The 13,667-nt window shown below is 31.3% G+C and overlaps 1 protein-coding gene across 1 annotated transcript; it reads right to left on the reverse strand.

Annotated features, from left to right (window-relative positions):
- Positions 1–8,082: 8,082 nt before the first annotated feature.
- EAE98_010954 (uncharacterized protein) lies at positions 8,083–10,689 on the reverse strand. Its single transcript, XM_038958576.1, has 2 exons — positions 9,704–10,689; positions 8,083–9,652 (listed from the first exon to the last, which is right to left on the reverse strand). Exons 1-2 carry the CDS (start codon positions 10,282–10,284, stop codon positions 8,596–8,598), a joined length of 1,638 nt encoding a protein of 545 aa, XP_038805090.1. The 5' UTR covers positions 10,285–10,689; the 3' UTR covers positions 8,083–8,595.
- Positions 10,690–13,667: the final 2,978 nt, after the last annotated feature.

Raw genomic sequence — 13,667 nt, forward strand, 5'->3', positions numbered from 1 at the left:
ATTTAAATCACAAATTAAAAAGAAGTGTTTTATTTATAAAAAGGATAACTATTGATTAACTTAATATAATAAGAAAAAGTATAACAAATCATAATACAAATATAAGAAGCAATTTAAGAAAACTAGTAATAGCTTTAACAAAGATTTTGAATAGTTTTTTGTTGAATACAAAGATCTCAATCAAAATTATAATAAAGAATTTGATTTCGATACTAATAAAGAAATTGAAGTTTATTTCGTTTAGTATAAACTTCAAGATTCGCTAATATAAGAATTATAGTCGAGCTTTATTATTCAAAATGGATTTATCAATAATAAAGAGATTACAATGAGATTAACTAACAAGATATTTATCTATATTTTGATATATCAAATTCGAGATGAATCTGTATTTATAAACAAATATGACTTGAAGGAATTTAAAGATATTATTATCGATATAGTTGTAGTATAATAATCTATAGTAGGATTTAATCAATATATAATATATAAAACAATTATCGAGAATATTGTTTTAGATATAAGTAGAATAAGAGTTGCAAATATAGTATTCGGAATCGGAAAAACTGAATCTTTCGAATCGATCAAGCTTTATCTATTCCTAGGAATTATTGAATTTTATATTATAAATACAAAAACATTATTTCTATTATTATTTAATAATATAGATTGTTTTAGTATATATTATAATAATATCATTAATATTATTGTTATAAGAATAGAAGAAAATTACTCTTATATTCAATATAACAAGTACATTGTTCTTTTATAACAAATAAATATATAATAGTTTATATAATAAACTATTGAGAGTAGTGAGTATTATCTTATTGATATAGAATTATAATAATTATATTGTTATTTTAGTTATTTATTAGTATATAGGCTTTTATGAGTATTATAATAAGCTGATCGTAATGATATTTCAAAAATCGAGATTGATAAGTTTAATAAGTTTTGTTAATATTATTAAAAGTATGGGAAATCATTGGGTTGATTTAAGTTTAATTTATAAGATAATATTGATTTTAATTATTTAATTATAGTTGATATAATATATATTGATATTCATCTTATTCTATATATTATTGATAAGAGAATATAATTTCAAGCTATATAATAACTAGATAATATTATTATGAAATATATTTTCGATATACTTTGAAAGTATTGGATGGATATTTATATCAATTTATTAGATTTTATTATATATAATGCTGGAAAGAATTTTGTAAATAAGGAATTCGTTTAATATACTATAATTATATCAATAAGAATAAAGAGTATATTAGTTAAGGTATATTAGTTAATTAGTATAGTTAAATATTATTATATAGTTATCAAAAAAGTATATATTATTATTTCCAACAAGCTTGGTAACTTTATTACAAAAAAAATGATATTACAAATAGCTATAAAAGTAGTAAATAATATTACAGGATCAAATAAATTAATTTTAATATTTTTAGTCTTTAGAGTATATTTACAAATATCTGAATCTGACTTATCCATATTTATAATTCTATAATAGTAATTAGCGATTAAGAAAGTAATAAATGAGATTTATAAATTACGAGTAACACAATAAGTATCTGATATTTTGAGTTAGCGAAATAGATTATCTATAATGGTTTTATATAACTTATTTATTAATTTAAAGATTTAAGTATGGAGAGAATATAAAGAATAGATAAAATTATATTATTTATTAGATATAAAAGATGAGATATATATAATATAACTATTAAGCAAATTAATGGAATTCTATATTATTTAGATTAAACCTTATATAAAGGATATATAGAATTGGCCTTAGAATTAATCCCAATCATCTATCGAATCACTACAAATATTATCTATACAAACTAGATTGATATAACAAAAGCAATTTGCTATATTTAATATAAATATAACAACTTTACCAAAATCTGATAAAGTTATATTCATCCCCTTACTAATTACTACCAGAAATAGAAATCTAAAAAAAACCCTTTTGAATATATCCAGAAATCTCTAATCTCAGTAATAATGAATCCTTTAAATAGTAATTCCAGTATAAATAACATTTTTCGCAAAAAAAGAAAATATCGAATTTATAGAATACCCACTGGATTTATCGATTTTTCTATTAGAGAAAAACGAATCTAACAATATACAATATATTGAATATTATACAATATCTATTAATATTCTATTATTAATAATTTTTGTAAAATCAAAACAAAAAAAGGTTAATGGATTTATAGAAAACAGTGTTTTTTAATTTATAAAGATTATAGATATTCTTGTGAGTATAAGTATTTTTAATTTTTGTTTTATTAATATTACGGGCATTGATACGATATGGAACCGACATCGGGCCGACTATTAGTCCGGAAGCGAAGAGTTTTCATATATATATATAGCTTCAGGAAAAAGGTTTCGAAGAAATTAATGAAAAGTCTTATTCTAGTCCTATATTTATATTATACTAGTCGTTATCTTGCATTGATTCTAACAATTCTTTTCATTTAACTCTTTAGAGCAAACCGTCGATTAGTTTTTGGAAATAGCTTTAAGGGCTTCAAAAGCTTGAAAAGCTTCAGATCTCATTTAGGTTGTGATATGTTTACGATATGCTATCAGTATATAATTGATATTATTCAGATCAAGATAATCTTTATTTCATTAGATTGAATTGAAAGAAAGCTAAAAAAAAGAAAATGTTTTTATAATTCGAATCCTTTAAAATGCTTATAAGACATTTTCTATGATATTATCTCCTTATGATATATTGTTGATATTCTTTCGAGATGAGATAAAATAATTAAATAAAAAAAAGAGAGAGAATATAGGAAAGAAAAAGATAATCTCTTCCACAAAGCGATTATAAACCTTACTCTAAGCGATGCCTGCAAGATACTAGTAATGTATTCATTTTATACTATCAAAAATAATAATAATTGCTTCAGGCATTTTTTAGTTCTAAAAACTTAATAGAAAGATTGAAGCTCTACTATACTCAATAAAAAGATTGAAGTTCTACTATATTTAGTGGAAAGATTGAAACTCTACTATATTTAGTAAAAAGATTGAAGTTCTGTTATATTTAATAAAAAGATTGAAGCTTTGCTATATTCAATAAAAAGATTGAAGCTCTGTTATTTTATAAGATTCTTATCAAAAAAACAAAGCCCCTATATAGTATTATATAAAAGGAAAAGCTTAGCTAGCCATTCCGTAAACTCAAGTATTTATTGATTGAAACTGATTGTAAATAGTTAATATTATATCGAATAGCTTGTATATTAGTTAAAAACAAAACAATGTTTTACTAGAATCGCCTTACCCTAATAAGTAAGCGCAGGTCGAGTAGTTTGTGTATGAATCAAAGATACATTGAATAGCTTATATTCAGTTAAAAACAAAACAGTGTTTTACTAGAATTGCTTTACCTTAATAAATAGATATAAATAAACATAAATAAATTATTTTGGATTTTGTGAATCTCGAATTCATTGATAAAGACTGATTGCAAATAGTCGAAACCCTATCGGATAGCTTGTATCTAGTTTGAAGCGAAACAGTTTTTGTTGGAATTGTTTATTTTAAAAAGGCAAACACAAAGACAGTATTTTCGATATCTTTCAGATTTCAAGAGTTCGAAAAGTTCTATCATTTTCAGATTCTTCAGATTTTGAAAATTTAATGCAAGCTAATAAAACTAATAAATTTAAAATTCTTTTAGATTTCGAGAAACTAGTGGAAAGCTAATGAAGCTCTGCTATTTTCAGGATTTTCAGGATTTTCAGGATTTTCAGGCTTTTTCAGGATTTTCGGGATTTCGAACCTTTTTCCGGATTTCCTTTAAAATTTAAAAACTCAATAAAAAACTTATAAAACTCTATTATTTTCAGGATTTTGAGGCTTTTCCAGGACTTTTGGGATATCAGGCCTTTTCCGAATGTTCCGGATTTTTATTATTTTTATAATTTTGAATACTATATAGTATCAAAAATGCTATTTATTTCTAATTTTATAAGTTTTATATATTTTCGAGGATTTGTCGGGAAATTAGCAAAACTCTATTGTTTTTAAAGAGTTTCAGGATTTTCAGATTTTAAGGGTATTAGTTTAGCTAGTTTATAGAGTTCTGTCATTTTTTCAGAATTTTTAGAATTTTTAGGAGTTTCGGGATTTTGCTATATTTTCGAGGAATTAGTGGGAAGTTAATGAAGTTTTGTTGATTTTAGGGATTTTTCAAGAGTTTCAGGATTTTCAGATTTTAAGGGTTTTCAGGATTTGGAGTGCTATTTGTCAACGAATTGCTATCGAATTCTAATCTTATATATTTTCGAAGATAAAAGGCAAAAAAGGGGAAGGCAAAACCTTATTGAATATAAATTATTATTTTATTATCAAATACGAATCATTACTCTATTGAAAGTGAATCGACTTTTTTTTCGAACTTTCGAAATTTTCAAGGTTTTTAAGGTTTTCAAGGCTTTCAAAGTTCGAATATGGATTGGATTTTATGGATTGGTTCTTAGCATTTTTATATTACAATATAACTTCTTTCAAAAACTATAAAGAAACTGAACCTTATAAAATGAGAATATAGGTATTACAATATTAGTTTATTACTATAGAAATTAATAAAACTTAAAAAAGAAATTGATATAATAATAATCGATTATCGAATAGCTTTAAAACTTTCGAGAACGAAAATTTAAAGAGGAGGGTTTTGTTATAAACATTGATATGATATGGAATCAATATCAGGCCGACTATTAGTTCGGAAGCGAAGAGTTTTCATATATATATATAGCTTCAGGAAAAAGGTTTCAAAGGAATTAATGAAAAGTCTTATTCTAGTTCTACACCTATATTATACTAGTCGTCACCTTGTATTGATTCTAACAATTAATAAGATTAAGAATAAAGAAACTAATAAAGTATTTCCCAAATTTCGATTGATTATATAAGTATAAAAAGATTAAGGAAAAAATATTGTTTTAATACAATTGTCTATAATATAATATGTTAGCTAGTATATTATACTAATAATAATAGCTATACTATTTAAAAACAAGATAACTATAAGTATTTGTAATATTATACAAGTATATATATAATCAATATTGAATTTAATTCGGAAGTTTTATACTCAATTACCATCGGAAATAAATATTCTAAAAGACTTTATCTTACAAGTTGTACAATCATTATATAGTATTCTGAAAGCAGGAAATTATTAGTTTAGTATTTATTATAAGTATTATACCAATATTTTCAAGATAATATAATTGATTTATAATCCATATTTATTGTATATAATTAAAGATAATATAGTATTTAGTATTATTGGATTATAAATAAATAATATATTCATTATAACTAATAAAGTATTTATAGATTATAAACAAACTGAACTTAAAAACATTAAATTCACAACAAAAGAGTATGAGATACTTATATTAGATATACCATTCAAGTTTAATAATAGCCTAATCACTCAGTAGAATAATAACACAATCTATCTTAATTAAAAGAAATAATACGAAAACCTTTATCTAATCAAATCAGAACTATTTGATATATAAGGTATACACAGTAAGTTCAGAAAGTCAGCAACAATAAAAGATTAGTATATTGTACAATACACTTGAGAAGTATATGTAATAACTATATATCAATTAAAGGCAGCTTTCGATTTGTTATATACTATATAAACAATTAATCTAAAAAAAGAAAATACTAATACTCTCAATAAACACATCCAATAACAGATTGATAATTCAGAAAGAAGATTATAATTTATTCCACTTAATATAGATTCTCTCAAATTGATTATATTTACAAATGTGTCCTTTACTAATAATAAAGATTTGTTCTTTTAGATTAAATATATTATCATTTTAATAGATAAATTCGATGAAGCTAATATTATTTATTGATTATTAATTAAATGCAAAAGAATTACTAAAAGCATATTAATATCAAAACTCTACAATATAGTTTTGGATTTTAATATTAATACAATAATCAAAGATATTCTTGACAAGATCTTTCCAAATTGTAAAATACTATTAGTTATATGTATCGATTCAAGGTTATTATATAACTGTTTTATAAAACTTAGTATAATTATCGAAAAGAGATTAATGATTGATATAATAGCGATTCGAGAGGTATACAAGAAATGAGAGATTATAGAAATCAAATGGATTGATAAAAAATCTAATCTTATAAATGCAATAATTAAATTTAAGCTGTGTTAAGCCCTAAAGGATTTGATTGATAATAATACCATAAAGATTAAGGTTATGGAATGGATTGAAAGAGATTAGTAGTATAGATGATTATACTGAAAAAGGGATATTAACTAGAAAAGATACGATACAATGACTTTAAAAGAGTTGCCAGTATTGGGACAGGGATTATATAACCACGCTAGTATATACGCTAGCGCCTTTGTACTATAGTATATACATTCGTAGCCTTTAGCTTTTAGAACCTTAAGCAATATTACAATAGTATGAATCATTAATACTATATTACTTCACCATCCCCATGGTGATACCAACAATATATAAATTTCCTTTTGTAGCAGAAAAAGTCGAGTATAAATAATATAAGATTATATAAATATATAAATATATAAATATATAAATAAATGAATAAATGAATAAATGAATAAATGAATAAATGAATAAATGAATAAATGAATAAATGAATAAATGAATAAATGAATAAATGAATAAATGAATAAATGAATAAATGAATAAATGAATAAATGAATAAATGAATAAATAAATAAATAAATAAATGAATAAATGAATAAATATATTATAAAAATGAAATATAATACGAGATTATTTATCTCTTTATTCCTCTATCTATTTTTAATATAATAATATATTATAAAATAAGAATTATATATTTATATTATATATATATTTATACTTGTATTTTTTATACTTGAGTTTTGAGTCTTAAGTCTTAATTATCTTAATTTAATACTATACGATTTGATTTGATACTATACGATTTAATACTAAACTACTAATAATAAAAGAAATAATACCTAGCTGGGTATAATAGTTGTAGTATGATATAGTATCTTCCTCTCGCACCCATAACTCTCTCTCTTACTCTCTTACTCTCTCTCTCTCGCTTGAATGAATAGCTTCAAGTATATATGTACCTAGTATATAGGTATCTATATATAAATATTTTCCACTACTCAAACCTTCTTATCTTTTCTCGCATCTTTTCTCGCCTGATTTTTACATATACTATATACTACATGCTATATACTACATGCTATATACTATATGCTATATACTACATGCTATATACTACATGCTATATACTATATACTATATACTACATGCTATATACTATATGCTATATACTACATACGACTAATTAGTAGTTTATAATTATTAGTTAGTCGATACGTAACATATAATATATATAAGTAAGTAATATATATCAGAGGATAATTGCTGCCCTTTCCCCTACTCTCCCTCTCCCCTCCTCTCTATTTCTTCAACCCATGCCCACACGCACACTATACACTTTGCATTTCACACTTTACATCATATCCACACTAACCAAAGAATATCCAAAAACATAATCTTCAAAACACAATCTTCAAAAATCATCTCAAAATGTCAAATTCTCATATCACTAGTGAGTGACCTATCTATCTAAACCATTTCTTTTGAGAGAAGAAGAAGAAGAAGAAGAAAAAAAAGAGGAAACCCCTTAAGAGCACAAAAAAACAAAACCATCCGCCCAAAATTCATAATAGGTATCAATCATCAATTTCATTCTTAATCTTTTCTCTTCTCTTCTCTCTCTTCTCTCTCTTCTCTCTCATTCTTTCACACTGTCATCTCATCTCATCTCATCAATCTTTCTTTTCTTTTCTTCCCTTTTCCCCTCAAACATCTCAAATATCTCCCCATTCTCCTCTCTCAAACTACCATACGAATCTCCATCAATCCATCATTCCCCCTTTAAAACCCCTCAAAAACATCTCCCCTTTCCCTTCCCTTTCCATTTCCCTTCCCTCCAAACCCCAAACAAAAACCCACAAACCCAGCTGCGTAAAGAGAAACACCTCATAAACTGCACTTCACAGCTACCACATCATCGCAAATGCAATGAAAAGTAGTAGCTGTAAGCCCACGCGTAAAAGAGAGAAAAAAAAGTAAGAAGTCGAAATGTAAAAAAGGGGGGTATGCATCCATTCCATTCCATTCCATCCATGCCTGCCAATCCGACAATAGAGTAAAGTACTTGAACATAAAAAGAAAAAAGCCCTGATTCGTGAAAACTTGTTGTAAAAGGTGTAAGGAAATAAAGCTATGTCTGAAACATGCCACACAATGATTGATTGTGTTCGAAACCGAATATCGAAGTGGTAAAGTGGTGGAAGAAGATCAAATAATCAGTTTTGTTGTGTCCTTTCTGACCGGAGATTGTAAAATTGGTGCTGCTTCCCATACTCCGCAAACATAAAGCGATTGTGAAGTGATTGTATCAAGATATGTTTGTTCACCACCCAAAGGTAAGACATATGTCTCAAATAACCCCTCCAGAAAATCAGCGTCTCGCCAGACCCTCCCTTTCCTTGAGGCGACTAGTTCTCCATCCCTCATACCAAAGTTCCCTACTCGCCTCCCTCAATTCACCTCTCCACTCTGCAAATATTGCTTCCTTCAAACGTACAAAATCACAATGTTCAACATTCATCGGATCCGCAAAACCCCATGGGAATTTACGGCCAATAACATCGGGTTCATACAAATCAGGGCTGATGATTGAGAGAGGTAAATAAGGAATCTCGCTGATTTCCGATTCACGTTTATGGCGACGAATGGAGCCCGAGGAAAGACGCTTGGAATTGGGAGAACCACCCGAAGAAGCTGAACCATTCTCAGAAGTAGCATATTCATCTCTTTCATCGAGGCGGCTTTGACTGTGGCCGATAATTGGGCTTTCGGGTTCATCGTCTAGTCCGAGTGCTTCAAGTGGGTCGAGATTAGCCTTACGCAGACTATCCCAAACCGTCTTCTTCAAATACGTCATGTGGGCCGTTGTAATAGTGTCGGCTTTTGAGATGACCGGAATCACAGTAGTTTTTCCTTGCAATGTACGAAGGACTTGTAAATCAAGATCTTCATCCAGACTACCAAACAAACGAGGGCCTGTACCAAATACTCCAAAATGTCCATTTCCATTTGAGATGACATTCTTTGAATCTTCAATATTTTGGTCCAGGCGTGTGGGGTCGAGAATGAGGAATACAGCATGGATGTGTGTATCTTGCACACCTGGAGCTCTCATAACCTTCATTTCTTCCGTGAAAGTTTCTTCGAATTTGCTTTCGAGAAATGAAGACATGTCTCGAAGTTGAAGATCCACGACATTTTTATCCAAGCCTTCTGAATCCCACAAGGTTACACCGATTCGCTCACCCTCGATTTCCGATTCGATATAATGCGAGACGAATTTTCCCGACTTGGGGGTACGTGGAGCAAATATATCTTCGGCCAATGGTTCGGGCTTCGATCTCTTCTTGGGAGGCATAGCGAGGGAGGTTTTGAGAAAATTAAGGAAAGATGTCTTGCCTGCACCGCGTGCGCCGATGATGAGAACGCTGCAGAGCCATTAATAAAAGTCAAGAAAGAAGGTCATGGTAAAAACTTACTTGAATGGAGTAGGATCTTTGCGTCTTCGCACTCTGCGAGGACTATTAATTGTGCTCACGGCACTGCTTGCATAGCTGTATCTTCCACGATGTGTCATACTCTCTGATCTAGCATAAGGATCAACCCAACCGCCATTCCGCGCACCCGAAGGAACGGGAGGCACTGGCACACTGAGTGTGCTACTCATTGTGTAAGATCTGGATTGAGGATCCATTGAAGCACTTCTCGCACCTTGACCACTATTTCCAGACGTCGCCGAACCCGGTCTATCTTCACCACCGAACGAGGGAAAGTGTGTAGGGACAGCAAGGTCGGGAAGACGAGGTGGGGATCTGGGGATCGCAGCTGCTTCGCGAAGGAGTCTTTCACGCTCTTGCTCTTGCAATTGAGCAAGATCCTTCTTATGCTTGGAGTTTAAATTTCCGGACTTGGACCGACGAAGTAATAAACCACCAAGACTGGTGCGACGAGGGGGGTTGGCGTTATTATTATGCTTTCCGTTCTCTGGAATTCCTGCTAATCTCTCGGCGCCATGTGATGGTGACGTTCCAGGAGTTCGTGGTCGGATTGAAGAAACCATCGTGGAGGTTCGATTTATTGGGAACAATAGTGTTTGTCGCAGAATTGACAGGGAAGGCTTGATTTGATTCAATTCGTATTGTATGGTGAATAGACTTTTAATTGAATTGAAATTTGAAAAAGAGGGTGAATGAATGGATATCTCCTTTGGAATTAAATTTCCCTGTAGGCCTTGCTAATCATTAATAAAATGGAATATGGAGAAGGACAAGGTTTGGAGGAAGATGGCGAAAAAGCTGAGGAAGACGGAAGAGAGAGTGAGTGAGTGTCGGGCTGGAAAATAAAATATAGAAAATAAAGAGTTCGGCAGTGAGATTGGTGAATTGAGATTGCGAATTACTTTTTTGAATGAATTATGATGTGAATTACTTCGCTACTCAAATTGTTTTGTTTCTTGAGTCGTAGACCAGAGGTTCTTCTTAACTTATAACTTATAAGACGAACTACGACGGCTTCTTTTCCTTTTTGTATTTCCATCTAAAATGGGGATTTAAAGCACACGACTGTATTGCATGAATTTTGGATATATCGAGAGATGAAGAAGAGGTATACGGCTTGAATCAATTGATTTGCAAATAAAAGAAAAAAGAATCAATGTCAACATACCAATACCCGTCCGGCAATGATATCAAATGGATCCAACGTGCTCCAATTTTGATATGGGAGATCCTTGGTAAGGCTGTAACGGTCCCAACTTTTCCATGCAATGCTAGTCGCTAGCTTCGTCTCTGGCGGTTTAGTTTCTCTTTGCTCCTGCCCTTCTGGCTGAAATGAATGAAGGGGTAGGCAGTGCTAGACGGGGAGATGCTTGAGTCGAGAACTAATGTATGAGAAAGATGTTTGGATCCAAAATTAGGAGAAAATGAATATGGAGATTGATGCGTAGGATATTGACGAAGGATTGTCGACGTCGATGTGGCGAGATGTGGTTAGATGAACTGCGTCGATGCAATCATGGAGACCAGTGACGAATGGAGATTGGAGATTGGAGATTGGATATTAGATTTAATTGATAGAAGGAGGTATTAATACATGATAGTATGCGAGGAGGTCTAGGTCGGTAGGTAGATTGGTCGTCGACGATGTCTAGAATAGAAGTCACAAAATAGTACGTAGTATAATCGTATTGTTGAAGATATTCAGACCAAAGATACAAAAGTACAAGAGAAAGAAGACGATACTAGATAGATCAATAGGTGGTAGGTAACATACATTAGCTACTCAATCATCACCTCTTATTATCGTTCTTCCATCCATCTAGACATTCTTCATGTATCATATGCACCATTGATCACTTCTTCCCTCCCCTCCCCCTTCCCACCCACAATTCCACAGCGATCATTTCTCCAAATCCCCTCTATCCTCCGACCCATCACAAAACCCGTCCGTCCATGCCTCATCCCGTACCACAATACACAATCGGTACACAGCATCACCATTCGCCATTCACCATTCTCCATTCACCACCCATTCATTCTCCCTCCTCCGTAACGAATTTCAGGGGCTCCCAAACCAATCTACGTACCTACCTAAGTAAAAGCCAGCCACAAACAAACCAATCACATACAATTTCTCCCTCATACATCATACATACAATACAATACAACAAAACCAATGATACATATATACATACATATATACATACATACATACATACATACATACATACACACATACCCACACACATACATATACACACACAATCCACCAAGAAATAATCTCCCCAACAAGGAATCCCCCGACATCTCTGAATGATCGGAAAGTTTTCAGAACCCTTACGTAGACAGCCTTGGATTGGACCAGACGCGATGTTTGAGCCATCCATCGCACGCAGGGGTGCGGACGGGGTTAGGGTCAGGAACCAAAAACATGGGTGGCATGGTGGTGGATTTTGAGTTTCCGACGTGGAGATGTTTCATCTTGAATAAAAGGTTACCTACGGAGTAGTATTCTGTACCGAGTACTACGAGGACTACGAAGGAAGGATAGACTTTTTCTTCTTCACTTCTTCGTATTCTTGCAATAAGTTATTACAGTGTAAGTTTTGACTATATATTAACTATTAACCAACACCCACCACGTAATTCATATATAGGTATTAGATACGTATATTATACCCAGACTCGAGCCAGATACCTACTACGGAGTAGATCTAAAATACACAACATCAATCAATCAATCAATCCGTAACATCTTTCATATATTTAATTTACATCTCAATAAGATGTTCTCTTAATACTCATACTTATGCTCATTCTACCTAGGTACTTATTATACCTACCTACCTATCTCGCCTACCATAACACACCATCACAACTATATCATACCCCCTCTCCCCCTATCTCCCATCCATCTCCCATCCATTCCTCTGATTCAATACAACCATCTTCCTTTCCCCAAAGAAAACTATTTCATTTTCCATTTCTCGCTTCTCTTCGCCCTCCCTCACACTCTTACACCTCTTACACCTCTTACGCCCAGTTCATCAATTCATCAACCACAAACCACAAACCCTCAACCACAATCCCTCAAACCCACCCATCAAAAACCCAAAACCCAATTCATCATCACATTTCATCAAATCCACCTGTACTCCAACCATTCATCAATCAATCAACCCACCAATCTAACCCACCAATCCACCCCCTCAAACCCTCACCCTCACCCATACCCAAACCCAAACCCTCACCCACCTGGGCAATCTCACCACAATGCCATAAAAAACAACCGCATAACACCATCCATCCATCCATCCATCTCCCTCCCTCTAAAGCAAATCCCTTGGATTAAACTTCTCACTCTACTACACAACATACACATATACATACACAACATACATATACATAGACTACCTAGTAATCTCTCTTATAAATCCTCCACTACCTACCTGGGTAGATATCTATCTAGTAATTTCTTCATACATACATACATACATATATATACATATACATACATACACACATGCCGCTAACGACGCACATTGCTCCGAGCACCCTATCACATTATCTATCTATCACTTAGTACCTACCTACCTACCTAGTACCTACCTATCTACTTATACTTGTACTTGTAAGACTTACTTGTATCACACAATCCCAATGGGGAAAAAGACAACAAGTACATCATCAAAAATCAAATCCATTCATTCACGTGAGAGTACACAATTTAGAATCAAAAACACCCGTGGGCATTTCCACTACACATATTTCTATCAATATTCATATTCATTCACATTGATATTCATATAATTTCTTAAATATCTCAAGGTCCTTTTAATTGTTCCCTACTAGCTAAAATACTAGCTAAAATATTCACGCATCTTTTGTCCGTGTCTGTAGAACATATAGCCATCTCACCCACGATAATGTGTGACACCCTTTCAGT

This window comes from Botrytis deweyae, assembly GCF_014898535.1.
Source record: "Botrytis deweyae strain B1 chromosome Unknown BDEW_042, whole genome shotgun sequence".
In the NCBI taxonomy this organism is placed as follows: domain Eukaryota; kingdom Fungi; phylum Ascomycota; class Leotiomycetes; order Helotiales; family Sclerotiniaceae; genus Botrytis; species Botrytis deweyae.